Source organism: Vanacampus margaritifer, chromosome 4 (assembly GCF_051991255.1).
Source record: "Vanacampus margaritifer isolate UIUO_Vmar chromosome 4, RoL_Vmar_1.0, whole genome shotgun sequence".
NCBI lineage: Eukaryota > Metazoa > Chordata > Actinopteri > Syngnathiformes > Syngnathidae > Vanacampus > Vanacampus margaritifer.
Genome location: NC_135435.1, coordinates 10,723,182 through 10,742,504, shown reverse-complemented (window position 1 = coordinate 10,742,504; position 19,323 = coordinate 10,723,182). Strand labels below are relative to the sequence as shown.

Here is a 19,323-nt window from a genome sequence, read left to right as displayed (position 1 = left end):
ATTGGGCCTACCATCGATCCTTCAAATGTCTCGAGTTAAAATAAGCAAAAACCTCAGCATTATCAAGTCATTGTTTTTATGGGGGGTTAGTCCACTTCAGTGTGTTGGACACAATATGTATCTGTACGAGACAAAATTTAGAGGTAACAGTACATGGAAAGGTTTCCTAATAATATAAGACAATACTGTACTTCATTAATTTGAAATGTATGATTACTATACCAAAAATGTGATTCAGTTCCAGATTCTTACTACACTTTTAATTTAATTTACATACAAAACAGACAATTCTCAGGTTTTACATGTATTAAAATATAATTGTGTATATGCAGGAGGTGCAAAAGTAGGTATAAAGTTGTACATATATGATGGATGTATTTTTTCCTGTTGATTTTTACTTTACATAAGCAAAATTAAGCATTCTACATGTTTTCTCTTTACGTAGCTGCATAACTACTTTTGCACCCCTCTGTATGTATATGTATTCTATATATATCTCTTTACAACCACATCTTTTGAAGACAGAAGAACCATTACAAGATTAGAGATGACATTTTTAAACAACACAATTTGCTATGCAGTGTCAGTACTTTAGCCAAACAGACGTGCTTTTGTGCGTACAATTGGGTCAATGTGTGCATACAGCACACAGACTAACTTGAAGACTACTTTAACACCCAAGACATCAGGAATTCAGCTATTCTTATCCACTGTCTTGAATCAAGCATTTGCTTATTTAATACAAGGATTTGTTTTACATATCAATTAAATGTCCATTACATCCTAGGAGGTTAAATCGACAGTGAATACTTTCACTTTCAAGTGTTATGTTAGTTAAGTAGTACTGCTAATTTCTTTTGATTTGTTTAGGTTTGCAGCACAAGAAACCCCCCCCCCCCCCCCCCCTCAGTAGTGGACAGATACAATTTAAGATCTTTATCATAGTCGGCTTGTGAAGTGCATTACTGCAAATGGAAAATTTGACTAAGCCACCTAAATTACATCGAATTACGATGCCTGTTTGCCTATGAACCTGAATAAAGCATAGCCATCAGTTTGTTTTTTAATTTATAATATTTGAAACATCTATGCTTTTCCCACTATGTAAGCACACGTCTATGGAAAAAAAGCTATAAACACATTTTAACCATCCAGGAGATCATTATAAAACAAACAAAAAAGTCATTCAAAAATCATGTTAATTGGCTTAATCACAAAGCCAAAGCAGGCCTGCCTGTTACATTTGAGAAATACAGTGCCTCTTTTACTGCAAGTGGTGCAATACATTATGTGCTTATGTGAAAAATGAATGTCTTTCTTTTTTCTTCCTTGAACATTTCCATCTGTACAGACGTTCCATCATTTAAAAATCGCCAGGAACTGTAGCTCTGTATTGCTGTTGTCGGGCCAAAACCTCATACGTCACCATTTGGTAACCCCCCCCCCCAAAAAAAAACAAAGTAAAAATAAATTACAAAATATATACTATTGCAACAGTGCAGTGAGATGATCTCCCGCTCAGTTTCCTGAAGCATGTGGAACTCATAATGTAAAAATGAACAAATGTTTAAATGTATAGGCTGTTATTTATTTTAATTTCAATTCTTTACTGCATTGGAGAAACAAAATACATGCAAGTCAGTATCTCTTCATTATTAAACATTCTAAACTAACTAAATTCCGGTTGTTGGCCACTGCTATCATGTCACACGGTTAATGAAGATCTTACCAGTAGGTGTTGACAATGTGTTAGTACATCAACCTTATTCTCAAGTATGTGGAATAAAATTTCAAAGTAAGTCTTAAGCCGGTTGCGTTCCTCTGTAAGGAAGTGGCATATCTCATTTTTGATGTGTGAAGTGGTAATTTAACTTTATTCTACACATGTCTTATGTTTTTACATTTATAAGGATGTTAACATAAAGTTAATTTTAGGCAGTAGTACCACCCATCCAACATATTGGGAGATCTTTTTCCACACCCTTGTTCCCTTAGACGACACCACTTACTGTATATGGATTGCTATTATTAAGGGTTAGTATTTATTTGTACAATCTTGTGGATACTTGTGCACTCCACACATGTCTTATGAAAATAAATAATTTGTGTGCATCATTCTTGATAAAAACGATCCCTTTGGGCACTCAAGTGATCTAAAAAAGGATGCCTCTAAATCACATTAGTTTACCTGAGTAACTACACCAACTTTGTTCTCTGCACTGTACGTCCTCAAAACATTTTCCATACCTGGATTCAGCAGTATGACCTAACAACGTAAACTGCAGCTGAAAGTCACGCCTAACCAAGTTTCCAATTCTCCTATGGCAAGACTACGGAATAAATTAATTTGAAAGCAAAGCAAGAATCATGACATGAAGCAATAGCAGCTATATGCCAAGAGCATTCAGAATGGAAAATAATAGAACTGCACTCAACTTTTAACACGTTGAATCAGAAAAATAATTCAAAACCATGAGCTCGCATTCCATCCATAAAAAAGGAAGAACAGGTCTAATGAGAAAAAAAAACTCCTCCTGAACACAAACCATTTCAGAGTCTGACAGCAAAAAGGCATTGAGACACTCCCACAAAAAGCCCAACAGCACAATGCTGGAAGTAGTCCATGAGCAGATGAGACCGGTTCAAGGCCATGCCTGATGCCGTGCCTGTCTTAAGATTCAACACGCTAAGGAGTGTGATATTGAGACTGCAGTCATTCAGTGACATCCCATATTTCAGAGAGCAGCGGGGGGAGCTTCTTGTCCTGAAGACGAAGGGCAAACACCTGTTCAGAGTGCACGCTGCTCAGTGTACGAAGGCTCACCAGCTTCATCAGCATGCGTGGAAACATCAAGTGATCCTGAGAAAATTAATCAAAAGGCACACTTTTACAACCAAAAAAAGTCAACAAAATCCCAACAAAAATCTTTGTGTAAAACCAAGAACTCAGCTATTATGTAGTGATGTAACGATAATGGCAATATCGTGATATTAAAACTGCCACAAAGTCATCAGCAGCGTCATGTCACGATATTAAAAGCAGCACATCTGTTAAAAAAAGTCAGGTTGATTTCCACTTGTGCAGTTCTACCACCCTCTGGTGGCAAGTTTTTTAGTGCAGTTTAATTTTCATAAGGTATGTTTTGGCCCGTCTATGTTTAAAATCCACGCTAATCGTCAGTTGAAGGGTAACGTAATATCGTTGTGAACAGAGTCAATATGTGGAGGAACTCAATGTGTGCACACAATAGCAAGGAAGTGCCTCAATATTAAGTGATTATTAGTATTAGAGATTGTAGGTGGTTTATATGCATTGTTGTTATGTACGAAGCACTTTTTTTGTATGAGCTAATTAAAAATATATATTGTAACCTTTTTTTTTTCTTTTCTTTTTTAATATTGCCAACCTCCCCACAATATCGTGATAATTATCGTATGGTGAGCTTCATATCTTGATAACATCATATCGTGATGTTTGGATATTGTTACATCCCTACTATTATGTAACTCATAAAACGGTTAGCTGTACTTTACACACAGTCATTAATAGCATACAGTATCTCAAATTCTGAAAATTTTTGGGTGAGGTGTGTGATAGGCCAACTAACTAACAATTAAAAATTGACATATTAGCTCCAGAGAGGATGCAGAATTTTCAGATTTACCACTATATCATACACTTGTTAATCACATTGTTAGGCACTTTACCACAATTGATAGGACTGTGGTAGAACATTAAAGGGAAAGTCGAGTAAAAAATTGTGTTACAATAATATTATCTATGCACGGTATTTTGATTTTATGTTTGTGGAATACAAACTAAGCAACAAAATGCACTCTTTTATATCCATCTCAAGTGGCGGCCATTTTGGCCATTTGATGTTGACCAAAAATGACATAACAGTACCTATGGACGCAGCTTGTGTCTGCCACATGACCAAACCCAGAAAACAGGTGAGCCATGACAGTGGTTACCTGAGCCTTCAAACCTTTATCTCACTGAGCGGCGCAGGCTTCTTGCGAGGGTGTGCGCAAGTAGCGAGTGTTGCTTTTTCGGCAGGCTTCTTTCAGTGTTGCAAAACATGGCAAAGCCACTTGCACACTTTCCCATACCGTTTTTCTCATCGCAATCACATTTTGAACATGTTTAAAATTTCGCCGCAAAATTTACTGTATTGCTTGTCTTTTGGTACAGTATGTTGATGTGTAAGAGAATATTTTATCCATCCAATGCAGCCAAAAGTTACCCCGGTCATGACCCAATGTGCTTGTGATGACAACAACAAGGTCATGTTGACACACTGTGGGTAACAAGAGAAGAGGTTACATAAACTAGTGGGCACTTACATTTGGTCTCTTTATCGTGATGTAAGAGCGCAAAGCGTCAACATAAGGTTGTTGCAGCCTCTCCACAAGATCATGATCTTGCACATTTGGACGATCTAAAAATTTGTAAAGCACAACAAACATGTCTTTAACAAAAGGGCAACAACATATCCAATGTCCTTTCAGTAACTTAAAGATTTACAATGTCTGCCAGACAGGATGAAATCTGACCTGCAGAAAATATGTTGATGGCAATAAGCAGAGCGTATTCAGCCTCGTCCAGCTGCAGGTCATTCATTCCTTTAGAAAACTCAAATATGGGATTAATGAACTCGAACTGGAGGCCTGTTGAGAACAGGGGGATATATGGAGATATACAAGTTGCAGCCTGCAGGCATGGTCAGATTTTTTGTATGAAATATTAAAATAACCTTATTAAATGTTTAGTCATACCCCAATCTACAATGCTGACATTAATAATAATGGACTTGAACAAAAAGAATGATAATATTGTCATTCACTCTTGAGCAAAAGTTGTTGATTTAAGAAAAAAAATCAGATTTCATGGGTGCAAAAGTATGTGAACTTCTCACTTAATCAGACATTGCACTTCCTTTTTCAATGAGAACTTCATCCAAACACTTTCTTTAGTGATTTATCAGTTTTTCACATCTACTTTAGGGAATTTTTTGCCACTCTTCCCTGCAAAATGCAGCCAATTAAGAGAGGTTGGGTGGGTGTCCCGCCACAGTATTTTTGAAAGAATTTAAGTCAGGATTTAGACTGGGCACATCCAGAACATGAATCTTGTTGTTCTTCAGACATTCCTTGGTTGTATTGCTGGAATGATTTGGATTATTGTCATGTTGCATGATCCATCGTCTACCAGGCTGTAACTTCACAAAGGAAGGCTTCAGGTTATGTCCTAGGATTTAACAATATTCCTCTGAATTCATGATTCTCTGGACTATGTGGAGTTGTCCAGGTCCTGAGGATGAAAAGCCAGCCCAGAACTTAACATTCTCACCACCCTGCTTCACTCTAGGGTGAAGGTTCTTTTGCTGGTATGCAGTGTTGACTTTTCACCAAACATGACTGTTTTAGTTGTGACCAAACAGTTTAATTTTGGACTCATCTGTCCACAGAAGGGACTTCCAAAAAGCTGGTTTGTCCAGGTAATCTCTGCAAAGTTGAGATGGGCAGCTTTGATCTTTTTTGTGAGCAGAGACTTCTACCTAGCAAACGTTCCATGAAAGCCTTGTCGATTGACTTTTCTTCTGATTGTTAAAGCATGCACGTGTCCCAGATGCAGCAAAAAAGGTCTGCAAATCCCTTGATGTGATGTTCGAGTTGTCTTTTTACCTGAATTATCATTTTTCTTGTGGTTATTGCTGATATTTTAGAAGGTCGTCCACTTTTAGGCAGGATTGTAGTAATTTTCTCTAGTTGTTCTCGAGTTGCAGATGATCTGCTTCACAGTGGAATGATTAAGGTCAATTTCTTTTAGATGACTTTATAGCTTTCCCCAGACAGATGTGCTGTCGCTACCTACTTCCTGAATTCCCGAGACGTCTCTTCCTCTCAGCATGACTGACCTCACCTGTATGGGTTCACCTGGGTGAGACTAAAGTGATGTGGTTTTGTCTCTGTTTCAGTCAGTGATGCACAATTTCTTTGCTAAACCTCTCATTTAATTGGTCCATTTCAGTGGTTAGTTTAGCTACCAATTTGTCCTACCTGATCCTACTTGACTGCTTACTTTAAGCAATGCTCAGGGTTCACTTACTTTTGCACCTACATGAATTGACCAAAACCTATTTTTAATTAAGTTTTGACTAAACAATTGATTAAAAAAAGAACAATGCTTTGAATTGATACACCTTCACGTGTTATTTCATATAAAATGTAATGGTTCAGATTGAACAACAAAATCAGGTTGAAACAATTGGAAAGTCCAAATTGCTCAAGAGGTTCACAAACTTTTGAGCAGCACTGTATATATATATATATATATAAAAAGAACCGTTGCTTACAATTACATATGCATGATATTAACATTTCTGGAGGGAAGCATCTGTCTGAGCGAAGTTACACAAAAGTCTATTAATTTGTATACTTTTCAAGTAATAGCTTAATTTACACTAGAACCTATTGCTATTTGCACTTTTCTTACATTATGAACTGTTTATGAGGGGAATGAAATCATAGACATAAAGACTAGCAATCATTCATTGTCCATAACAACCCATTTAAAAAGTACCTGCTTTTGCGAAATCCTCCTTATTATAGCTAAAATCCTTCAGAAATGTAATGCTGTCAATGGCAGGGTTGTATCGACGAGACGTCTCCAGCAGCATAATCTGATGAAGACAAACATCATTGTTAATTTCTTATTGTAATGAAGACAAACACAAAGTTAATATATTGGGAATAACACAGATTTCATAGCATAACTGAGCTCAACTACTATCCTATAAAAGCCTATGTATGTTTTGAAGTGCAGTGTGTTTCATATGTGTTTGTTAAAATCAGCAAATGATTATAATTGTGTATGAGAAACAAAGAGATGATTTAAAATAATGCTTTGTAGACCGAACAAAACAGACATTTCATAACTTGAGCCACAACAACAAATCTAAAATAGAAATATGACAAACTTCTATGGTTGAGGTCTTCAATAGAGCAATCTGGTCTTCTCTTGTCAACTCTAAAAATCCAGGAAGCTGCTTGGCAAAATCCACAATTTCCTGGACCGACATGATCGCCAGCTCAGTGAAGTGGGCGAAACGCTGCTGACGCACTTCTCGATTCTGTAGATCCTGATTCTGCGGCCATGGCTGTGGTTGTTTTGTTTTTTTAAAACACAGAGTCACAAATGATTAGTCATTTGCACACCCACCAGGCTGACACAATGGACCTCACATATTCGGGGGTACGGCACCCACGGATTCAGGTATTTTCATTTCAAAATAGTTAAATTTTTTGGGGGTGTTTACTTGGGTTTTGGGTTGCCCGCCCACATTCTCCCCATTTTTTGATGGGAAATACATATTGAATGCCTATGATTTTATTTTTTTCAAGAATTTGAGGGATTAAAAAAAAAAAAATCTATTATTATAACTACTATTATTATTTACCTCCTACCCCTACATGCATGTCAACAAGCATAAATTGCATGCAAATTTTCGCTGATCCGGTCCCTATCCACCGCAAATAGTGGGATCCACTGTACATAATACATTGTTTCTTCAGCATAAAATTTGGCATCCCCTTATACAGTATTACAGCTCAAATTTTGGTTGGACAGCAACAGTGTGATGCTCAGAGTATGACATTTTAATCAACTGAGATACATAAAGTTGAAGTACCACTGATTGTCACAAACTGTACTGTAAGTGGAAATAGTACTACTCGTCCAGGATGGGGTACTTTTTCTTAGACTGGAGACACATATCAGGTTAAGCCTCACTCACAATCTGACATAAGTGTTTTGGATTAACAGGTGTCGCAAAATTTGGTAGCCCATAGCTGCAATCACGATACACAGTGAACCCAGAGGAAAGTTGGATTTAAGAGTACTTGTCACATTTAGGTATCTTGCCTGACGCAAGGAAAAATAATCCATTAGTAGAGCTGCCAAACTATAGAAATTCCCTGCCAGTATTTTTCGCTCGGATTAACCATATGATGTTAAGGATTCGCTCTTTGAAGCGTTGTGTAAGGCCACTGGCCAGCGACAGATGCCTCACTTTGTGAAGGTCCACACCCGTACGATCAAAGTTTATTTATTAAGTTAATTTGCTAAAATGTATATTTACTTGTACATTTGTTTACAGAATTATTACACATTCATACATTTTAGTATTTTTTGTGTGCAAGTATATAAATTGATGTGTCCAATCTGCTGCTCTCCGTCATTCACTAGCATTTATCTTAAGTATACTAGCATCTGATTGGTTAGTGTTAGTCAGCTGATAGGGGATCAGGAAGTGTTGTCGCTCTAGCTGCGGTCAATGTCGAGTAAAGTTTAAATTTAAGAATGAATCAGTCTCCAGCCTGCCTTTTCATTTTCTAAACAGTGTCCCATTAATCACCAACAAATCCTCACATGATTAGACTATAGCTACGCCACGTGTATTTCTCGTACGTTTCTGTTTTTTTCTTGCAAATTTGCCACATTTGCAGTTTTCTTCTCAGAATATTGCCCCCGCCCTCTAAAAATATATATTTATACGTGGCCCTAATACACTGTTGTATTTTAGCAAAGATAAAATGATTTTATTTTTATTTATTTTTACTTCAAGAACATGCATTGTGCAGATCTCAAAAGTCAAAACCAAAACAACCATATTACATTACTGATACAGTATTATAAATACTAAATATACTACTATGTTAATATACATTTAAGCTTGTAGGTCACAGTAGCCACGTCTTGCAGCCATTCCGGAAGTTTGTTTGTTGTTTTCCCCGCTCGGAGGGCAAGTTGTACTGGTGATGTACAAGATTGGCACATGATGATGTATTACAAGCAAACCAAAAGAACACTTTGTGCCTATTCTCGTCTTGCAGTATCTGCCGGGAGAGGTCCAACTCCCTTAGTCGATGCATTGGTTTAATGACAGCCACTGTCTTCTCTTCTAAAACGCTAATAGGACGTTGTTCCCCAGAACACGATAGCGAGACATAATTCTATCATGGAGGCCACATAAATAGTACGAAATGTGAAGTACTTGAGTGTGACTCCTGTGGCACACCAATCATACGACGACCATGTCACCCATTCCCTTCTACGGTCAGATGAAAGCTCCTGTTAACCGTGCTGATACAAAAGGCGTAGGGTGCCATACGCATATTAGATTTGATGAATTTGCATGTGCAGAACCAACAGTCTGTCTCCACAGCCAGTCTGTGACCATCTACAGCGATGAAAACATGCAACTAAGTGTCACTATTTTTCCAAATTTTCCACGATACGCTCCACATAGAAACATGTATGGTGGGATGTGAGTGAAGCTTAAGGAAACAAAACAATAACAAATGGCATTGTTGCAATAAAATACTGAGATATGAACTTACCGTCACTTTTGGTCGATCAAGAAAGGATCTCTTGTTGCATTGCTTCTGCATGGCCACCAGCTTCTCAATCATTTCCTGCTGCTGTGGATCCAGTGAAGAGACTTCCTGTGGAGGAGTGGGAGTGACCACTGTGGACGAGTGCGCCGTTTCCTCATCATGCTGCTTCTTCATCTTCTTCAGACGGATTTGCTCTTCAGAAAGCACACCTGTGTGCCAAAAGGGACAGAGTTTGCAACTAATGCAAGGTCAAAAAGTGACTAACTACTATACTACATTGCTAATATACACAATACAGTGAGATTTCACACACTCACACTGCTCTAGCATGCCTGCCTCGCGGCACTTGCGCAGGCGGCACTGCTGGCACTTGCGTCGCATGTACATGTCCATTTCACAACGTCCATTGTTCTTGCAGGAGTACTGGGCACTTTTAATGACACTACGTCGAAAAAAGCCCTTGCAGCCCTCACAGCTTAGTACATTGTAATGGAATCCAGAGGCCTTGTCACCGCATACACTGCACACCTCATTTCCCAGCATCTTCGGGGCAGGACCCTTCTTTCTCTTCACTGGCTGTCCATCTACACAACATGTAAATACAAAAAAGAGGTGTTAAGGCAATTAAATGTCATTTTAACAAACAAAACATCTATTTTATGGGAAATTGAAAATTCCAGAAAAGAAAGAAACTCACCCCTCTTTCTCTTAGGTTCAACTGACAATAGTCATAACAAAAGACACTAATCAGAACGCCACAGAGCCTGTCGCTGTGACTTCTAAAACTTAACAGTATATTGGACATATGATATCAACAGTGTCAAAATACATGGTGGAGGAGAAACCGATCACGGCCATCGCAGATTCTGCTAAGATCACACACTGTACGATTAACAAACTCAATATTTAAAAACAAGAATGAGACCAGATACACTTATGTTTTTTCTGTTGCATTGCATTAGCAAAAACAATGTTTAAGTGAAGTGACTACTACTACTGCATCCAATCCACAAACCACAGATGCCACATTTAAAACAGGTCACAGACTCATTTTAACATGAATACAAATGGGGGAAAAGATAAGATTATAATTAGGGGTGTCAAAATTAGTGTGTTAATTTTGAGTTGATTTAAAGTTTATTCAACGGCAACGCCACAAATTTTTCAAACACACGATTAATGACCACCCCTTACCTGGAAAGCCAGTAATGGGGGAATTCCAGTCGCAATGCAGCATTTCATACATACATACATACATTTCCACGTCAAAAATTAGCAGCAATAAATTTAATAATAATGCATATATTTGGAGAGACTGGGGTCAAGTTGTATTTTACAATTTTAGAAATGTGCAGAATTTCAAAAGCTACTTCATGTTAAAGATTAGAAAGCTCTTAATATGAAAAGAAAAATACACTGAGCGGTCACAGACTTACAAAATGCAATTATGCCAGCTTGTGACCTCAACACAAATCAATATCACGCTCATTTTTTTATAGTACAGAAAATGTTTTTAATTTTAACTCAACTTTATAAATTATTATGAAATTACTGTATCAATGACTAAAAGATGCAGCCATATTTCCCACTTTTATGTTAACAAGAGTATGAAAACTTAGGATTTTTTTTTTTTTTTTACTGTACATTTATAATATAAAATTTGTGATTAATCATGAGTTAACTATTAAAGTCATGCGATTAATTACGACTAACATTTTTAATTACCTGACACCCCTAATCATAAAGTAAGGCCGGCCACCTTTAAATAATCCCTATGAAACAAAGGTAAGTCTTTTGTGAAGAACGTATTACTAATTTCACACTTCAGTGACATGACATATTAGACACTCCCATTTCACAGTACGAATACAGGTTAGCTATTCAATTCAATTAAAAAAAAAAGATAAAGGCTCTAAATTCAAATTAATGTCCAAAACAATCAAACTTGACCAAATATCGACTACACAAATAAAATCCGTATAGTGGAACTATTTTCTTAAGTTATCAGTCACCTGTGCCGTTGGATGTATCGCCGACATCGGGCTTGGTATCACTCAGCTCAACTGGTAAAGGGCTGCTCATCCCAGTGGCAGAAGGGCCATTATGAGGGGTGGCAGGGAAGTCATCTGGCTGGGACAGGTCACCAAGAGATAGTAGACTTTCTTGCTTCATTGTGGTGCTGCAGTTGCTCTCCTCCACCATGCAATTAAGTCGCAGCTCCGCAGCCCCGTCGAAAACTTTACTCTCGTCTGGCCAGTGGGACAAAACTGTCACTACTTTTCCACACATCAAATAACTAATTTTTATGTTTGAGCCTGTCAATTTAGGGAACCGTCATACTACATGTCTAGCATAATACAGTTAAATTAGGTTTAGAATGTTTTGAAAAAGACCATGATGACATTTGATCTTAGCCAAATAATTAAGGATAAACATCTTACCATGACCAACATCTGGGACATCAGTCACAGGCAGCGCTGACATCTTCTGTACAGCTGGTTGTCATAACGAAATCTATGTACCTATGTAAAAAAAAATATATATATAAAAATAAACAAGTAAAGAGGAGGTGCAAAAGGTGGCAAGACTCAATGATGATGGTAGTACAATGTATTGTGATAGTTGCTCAATGAGTTAAGTCATTTTCATTCTCTTTGTCATAAAAATAAATAAATAAATAAAAAGAAGTTCCATCATGATTAACAATTTTGTCAATGAGGTGAAATTTCTCCAGTCAACAGCAAGGTTATGTTGTCTTCACCATCGCCAAGCAAGCTACTTCCAAATTGAAACGCATTATAAATACTAGTTACTAGGGGTGTTAAAAAAAATAATAATCGATTTGCCGATATATTGCGATATTACAGTGTGCAATTCTTGTATCGATTCAATATGCGGCCGAATCGATGTTTGAACATCCATTTTTTATGTAAATATTCAACAAAACGTCTTACTTAGGCTTCACACTTAAAGCATGGAACAATGTTATATATAACATTAAGCCTTAATATTTTATTTCAATGCAGATTGCAACCTGTTTGTTAAATAGTGTCTCACAGTTTCAGATAAATAAATAATCGTACAGTGTATATGTACAAGTTTACAAATAAGCATTTTCTAAATTTTAGTAAATCGCAATCATCGACTTACTGATTCGTATCAGGATTAATCAGTATCGAATCCAATCGTGACCCATGAATCGTGGTACGGATGGAATCGTCAGGTACTTTGCAATTCACACCCCTACTAGTTACCATGTAGCCACATAAGACTATAAAGCCCGTATCTCACTGAGCGGCGCAGTCTTACGAGGGTGTGCGCACATAGCAAATGTTAATTTTTTGGCAGGCTTCCTTCAGTGTTGCAAAGACACTTGCCCGACACTTTCAAACTCTCTTTATACTCTCAAATCGTTTTCTTGTCGCCATCAACTTTTGAACATGTTCAAAATTTCTCTGCGACAAGAAAAACGGTTTGAGAGTATAATGAGAGTTTTTGAGAGTGCGTAACGACTGGTGAGTACCTTTGCAACGTTTTGCAACATTGAATCAATATCATTAGTTCCACTTTTCCATCCAAATGAATGGAGAGTACTGCATGCCTAGGTGGCGCTATTGAGTATTTTTTATTTTTTATTTTTTTTGCATTTTTCAATTGGATATCATTAGTTTTACTTTTTTTATCTAAATGAATAGAGGGTACTGCATGCCTAGGGGGCGCTATTGAGTGATTTTATTTTATTTTTTGCATTTTTCAATTGGATATCATTAGTTTCACTTCCATCTAAATGAATGGAGGGTACTTTCAGATGACACTTTTCCATATAAATTTCAACTTCAAAAATTGCCGCCTTCCGGGTTCAAGTGTTCTTTTTATTCATATATTTTCCAACTACAATTAATAATTTTCACATAATTTATCTTTCAATTTACTTTATAAGCATTCATCTTAGCAATCATCTATTAGCATTCAGCTATTAGCATTCCCATGCAATTTCTGCAGAAATCTCACTTATTCTAGTTACATTTGTTTTTTTCTGTTATTCTTGAATGTTTTTGGGGGGTGTTGAATTTTGCTGACCAACCTAGCTCAGTTGTGGTCAATAACGCACTAATGAGCTAGTTTGACAACCGACATTGACTCCTACACAAGAAGAAAGGAAACAAATGTGATGTCACTGTTTGACACCAGAGGCGGTGGGGTGGGGGATGATCACTAAGATTGTGTGAGAAGAGTTGGGTCTTCCGCTACTAAAAAAAGAAATTAAATTAAATATCAATAATATTATATGCAAATTGTCCGGTGGCTAGGGACCACTACACTAACCACAACCCAATTTTATATAATCTTTGACCACAATTATAAAAAGACATGCAGAAAAGCAGAAATGAAAGTTGGTCATGTGCCGCGTGTAGATGTTGTCAGGAAACCAGCAGACCCAGACATGATCTTTGCTTTGCTGAACCAAGCTTATAAGAATATGGGTTTAAAGTATCTTAAATTATAAACATGTTTAAATATTATGATAAGAATTACATTATAAACTGCATCTACGACATTTGCGTGATGGCCTCACATGAAATAATTTGGGTAGAAAGACACCTGAAAAATCTCCTTAAGAGTTCAGTTCATCTTAATTTCTATCACTTCCAAAAATTACACTAATAGGGCAGTTTTTAACATGCAAATCAATCTTGAAATAATATTACAATATAGACAGTCTTATTTGGAGGAATGGAAACAACTTTTTGCTGAATTAAAATCCATATTATGCAAGACTGCTTTTTTTTTTTTTAATTCACGGGCCTATGACGTCAAAGAAAATCATTTAAATATATACTGCTCGAATTCACTTGAAGGCTTCACAAAAGTCAACATTGTTGTCATTTCTATTCACAAAACTAAACAAATCTTCATAAGCAATAGGCCACATTAGAATTGCCGGTAGTCAAAAATGTCATTATTTAGATTAAAGCATGAATACCTGCTTTTATTTTTCATTTTATATTTACATTAAACATGTCAACATGATTTACCAGTGACGCCAGAAAGCAGAATACCTTTACAGCCATGATTAAAGTAAAAGTAAGCATGCAAATTGTGCTGTGAACCTCTTCATTCATAAAGTATTCGAGTTTACCATTCGGACAAAATAGCATCAACAACTATCAATTTAAGCGTCTAGTAAATTGTAGCAATACATCAAACTGTGATTTTGTAGGAAAAAAAAGAAAGTGTACATTTTGACAATCACAACACTTTTTGCTTAAGTTAGCAATGGCTCCAGACTAAGCTTACCTCTGATGCTGATATCTTATTTCTCGCCTCATGCATGCTAGTCCATCATGGTCTCAGTCTGCCAATATCATTGTGCCAATGGAGGAGCTGGTTGACTGATGAGGCTTGAGGGTGCCAATACTTTGTGACTTATTGGGCCCAAGTTTGCTGTCTTGGTAAGAGAAGGGGTGAAGATGAGTTCCTTCCTCCACAGCTCTGTGGGAGACAAGAGGGAAAACAGGGTAAAAGAAGGGGGAGGGAACACAAGAGGTCACTATTGGTCACTTGCACAGCTCTTCAATCCCCAGCAGTGCTCCAGTCCTTTCCTGTTCGAGCAGCTTATTTTACAAAGACACACAACATAGTAGACAACAAATGATGAGCACCCCCACGAACCCGCTCACAGCGAAATGAGTTCCACTGACACACGAAAACAAAGCTCACCTGCGTGAAAGCCGGTTCGCTCATAAAATGTCTGACAGTGCTAACTCTCACAACAACTAACCTCACTTGGATGTGATACATTTTAAAATATTGATAGTTCATGCACAATACCTATGTTAAAAAATAAATGAAGATCATTGGAAAAACCCTTGTTTTTGCTTATAAAAACCTTTCTACTGCCGTGACCTTATGTCATCCCCACCCTGATTTTTCTGTTCAAGTCCAATGTCCACTACATCTTATCGGTCAGTCACCTTTTGTTTTCATTGAGTGCTGGGAATTAAGCATTTAAAAATGAAAGAAATAAAAGACAGACTGGATTAAATGTCAAACATGACATTATTGTAATCTACTCTAGTCACTACAACCACAAATAACAGATTTTTAGTTTCAAATACTGGAGCATTATATCCAATCCACCAGTGTTCATTGGCAGTTGTTTTTGGGGGGTAACTGTCAGATTATTTTAGCACTTGTATCAACTGCAAATATTTAAACCATGTCCAAATTTTATATCCTGGAGTTAACATAAAGTATTTTTTATCACAATTGTAATGTTTTATTCAAAGAGATTTCTGCATTTTCTGAACACAATTAACAATGTCAAAATGGCAGAGGTATTTTGAGTAGGGTGTTGTCTCATCACTAAGTAAATTGGGCCAAACAGAGATAAAACAACCCGCAAATGTGTACAAAAACAACATATCCTTTCACTTTATGCATTGCCAACTACTACATCTTTTAAATTACATAATGCGGAACCTCAAAAGTTAAAACGCCTGAAAGCTCTTTAACTTAATTTTGCAGGATACAGACTAACTTTTTTTCACTAGGAGCACAAACTAAAATTTTAGAGGCACCCGTACACAATTTAGGGGCGCATACGCATACTAAGTCAACTTGTAAAGCAAATATTCACTTCACTTATTTTCAGAATTTAAAATATACATTAAGAAGAATTGTCGCACAGGAAAAAATTACTTGGCATCTCAAATATTAGCACTCACCGTAAAAGCCCAATTTTAATCGCCGTCAAAGCATTATGTGCATACATTTGGCATTTTGTAACACTTTTTTTCTGCAATCTGTAAGGGGGGGGGGGGTGTCAGGTCAACCAGCATCACAAGTCAATCAGTGTTTTTTGACATTAGCTGCTATACTAATTTTGCTTTGAAAATCGAGGATGCTCCGGAACTATCAATGACTCTGTGAAAAAAGTGTAAGTCTGCAAAAGAAAATTACAGTATTGCTATTTTTTTATGGTTTTGGCTGGCACACCCTTTGATGAAGCAAAAGTGGACAACCATACTCAGCAACATCTTGGTGCGAAAGCAAAGAATCAGGGCTTTCACAGGGAGGGGCTGTCAACAAAATAGTCAAAGTTCCCACAAATATGCCTGGAAGAAGAAGTGCATCGTTCTTACACACCATTTCACACACTCCTAAAACGTTTTCACTTCTCTGACCAGAAACAGAGGCTTGAGTAACAAACAAAATAATAACTTCAAATATTTCTGGATGATGATTCACTATCTAAATGAATATAGCAGTTTTAGGGAATTGTGACATTATGCTTCAAGTGACAAACTAGTACAAACACAAATAGGTACGAAATAAAAAATGGCTGTGCAGTCAGTTCAGACCAGAGGTGCAGGCCAGAATTTGGACAATCACAAGGACTGCAACCTGGCCAACAGACAAACCTTTTATGTGAGAGAATATTACTGGATAATTTTGAGTATGCAAAAATAATATAAAATGTAGATATGTAACCATCCACTTTGATATATATATATATTTTTTATTGAATTAAAGCTATACGTTAACAGTTAATATTTGTTTTTATTAAATCTACTGTGGCGTTGGTGTATAAAGTTAAATTCCAAATGCAGTACTGATAGACATAATTATACACAATTTACATAACAAATTACATCATTTTAATACATTTGTACAAAAAAACGTACTGAATGGCAAGCCAAGGTGATTCATTTGACAGTGACCTGGCTCTGTTTCTGTTCTGTTTATTATTGTATAGCAACGTATCTGTCTTGACCCAAATTTTACATTATTTGTTGTGCCTGACTGTTCGGGGTCAAAAATCAACATAATACTTGCCTGTGTGAGTAATTACAAAAGTTTTACGGAAAAAATAACTCCGCAAATCTTTTCAATATGGGGAGACGTATTGCTTCCATATTATTCAATTTAGCAGGTGCAAATTCTTATAAGGACCAAACTGATTCAAACTTAAACGGACCAAAGCATTTTGGGTCCAATTTAAGACAAGACTGTCGCTCGATTGTGCTGCAGTTATAAGTTGATTTAACAGTTATCCTACAGCCTCTTAGACAATATATTGTTTGGAACATAAGCGCTATTTCGCAATTGCGCAGAGGTAACCGTGCAGAGTGAGCGTAGGCCTTGGTAAATACAGTAGTTACCTGACAAAACTCCGACTAAGTTGTACGTGTTTTGAAGAGCTAGACAATGCTATAATATTCCCATACAACGTGTCGATCTTAGTGCGACCACATGTTGACAACTCTAGCAAAGTTAACAAGAAGTCATAACAGTAAACAAAAACACTGTATGGGCGTTAGCTTTAAATGTAGCGCAACTAAATGCTGACAAATATAATGACTGTCATAGGCGCTATAAAGAATTGTGACACTGGCCTTAAAACGCTCGATTATTTGTCTAAATGAGATACACAAAGCGAGCGAGTTTTGTTTGATGGGTAATCTAACCAACGCCAACATCTACATTAGCGAGCCGCATTCGAAATTAACTCTCTTGTAACACCTTTAACTTCGTGCTCCCAATACGACAAACCCGATTCAAGCGGAAATTTGTAAACTTGCCTGTTAGTTTGCGAATCTGTGGCCTATTTTACTGAGGTTGCGCTGGACGTTTATGTCTACTGACAGCGGTTTTGACAACCGAAGCGAGCTAGTTAGCATGCTAGCTAAACATCGTAGTTGCATCATATGATGCAGCAGAGGCCCCGGAGCCGACACAGGAAGTGCAGAAAACTCGTTCATATTCAACGGGTACAACAACAGAGAACACATGCTTCAACACCTGTTCGTATGAAAACAACTAATCTGAAAATATTTGAATATCGTGGAAATCGTAATTAAGGAGTTCAATTCAAAAAGTGAAACCTATAAAACTCCTAATGTAATGATAATTATCACGTAAAAGCCATATTGACAATATCACATAAACAATCAAAAGCATTTGCAATATGGACATTAGTTAGGATTTGGCCTTCTAAAATGTAGTTTTCTGTGTTTAATAAATGTGTATACATGAGTTTTATTCTGTGAATTGAACTACTGTAATAATAATTTGCTCAATACTCTAATTTAGTAAAATGTCATATACCAGTTAATGGATCCCACTTAAAAATGAATAAATAATACATCAAATGTTTTAAACCTGCTGTACATTATAGCCTACGATACAAATCCATCTGTCTTCACTGTTTCTTGAAACAATTAGCAATTTCCCATATACATATACAGTATAGACTTTTCAGTCATGGTAGAGTATTTGTTTGCCTGCCATGTTGTAGGTTAAGATCAGGAGGTTTTGCAAGGCTTCAACATCTTCGTCCAGTTGAGAGGACACCGCCCACACTCACGCAGCTGCTGATCAACCAGCTCCACTAATGATTGTCCAGACCCCAAGAAAGGGAGAATTTATTACTTTATTTCATTAGACACGCAATAAGTTCTGGACCAACACAATGTTTGTCCAGCATGGCGGCCACAGCCATATCCAGGTGTGCAGTGAGTGAACACAAGCAGGCACGTAGGTCTACGTGGGCAATTGGTACTGGTAATTAAGCACGTATATGGAATCCACATCACAGACAGTTCCCAGGTTTGGGAATCCAATCTGGGTTCCAGCCTTCTGAGGAGATTGCATGTTCTCCCAGACTCCCACTGTGTGGATTCATTTGGGTTAATATGGCTCCCTCCCACATAACAAAACATGCATTTTAGGTTAAAGTCTACATAGTACAGTATATGAAATGTCTATATGTGCACTGCGATTGACTGGTGTTCAGTTCAGGGTGAACCTCCTTGCTCTTTGACAACTGAGATTGGCTCCTCACAACTCACCTGCCATTCAGGAAGGGAAATGGACTGTGGTTGGTGGATGAATGAGCACAATTCAACTAATACGTGT

The 19,323-nt window shown here is 37.1% G+C and overlaps 1 protein-coding gene across 1 annotated transcript; it reads right to left on the bottom strand.

Annotated features, from left to right (window-relative positions):
• Positions 1-238: 238 nt before the first annotated feature.
• Positions 239-18,152, bottom strand: nr1h3 (nuclear receptor subfamily 1, group H, member 3). The gene is made up of 11 exons (XM_077563661.1): positions 17,988-18,152; positions 14,701-14,895; positions 11,844-11,924; positions 11,415-11,651; positions 9,720-9,986; positions 9,406-9,611; positions 6,984-7,163; positions 6,587-6,686; positions 4,558-4,671; positions 4,348-4,442; positions 239-2,860 (listed from the first exon to the last, which is right to left on the bottom strand). The coding sequence occupies exons 3-11, from the start codon at positions 11,884-11,886 to the stop codon at positions 2,714-2,716; spliced, it is 1,389 nt and encodes a 462-aa protein (XP_077419787.1). The 5' UTR covers positions 11,887-11,924; positions 14,701-14,895; positions 17,988-18,152; the 3' UTR covers positions 239-2,713.
• Positions 18,153-19,323: the final 1,171 nt, after the last annotated feature.

Excerpts from the sequence above, each read along its gene's own strand:
- nr1h3 (XM_077563661.1), bottom strand. The coding sequence starts at position 11,886 with ATGTCAGCGCTGCCTGTGACTGATGTCCCAGATGTTGGTCATG. Across the intron at positions 9,612-9,719 it reads GGCAGGCATGCTAGAGCAGT|GTGTGCTTTCTGAAGAGCAA; the intron begins GTGAGTGTGTGA and ends TTTGGCACACAG. Across the intron at positions 2,861-4,347 it reads TCACGATAAAGAGACCAAAT|GATCACTTGATGTTTCCACG; the intron begins GTAAGTGCCCAC and ends TAATTTTCTCAG.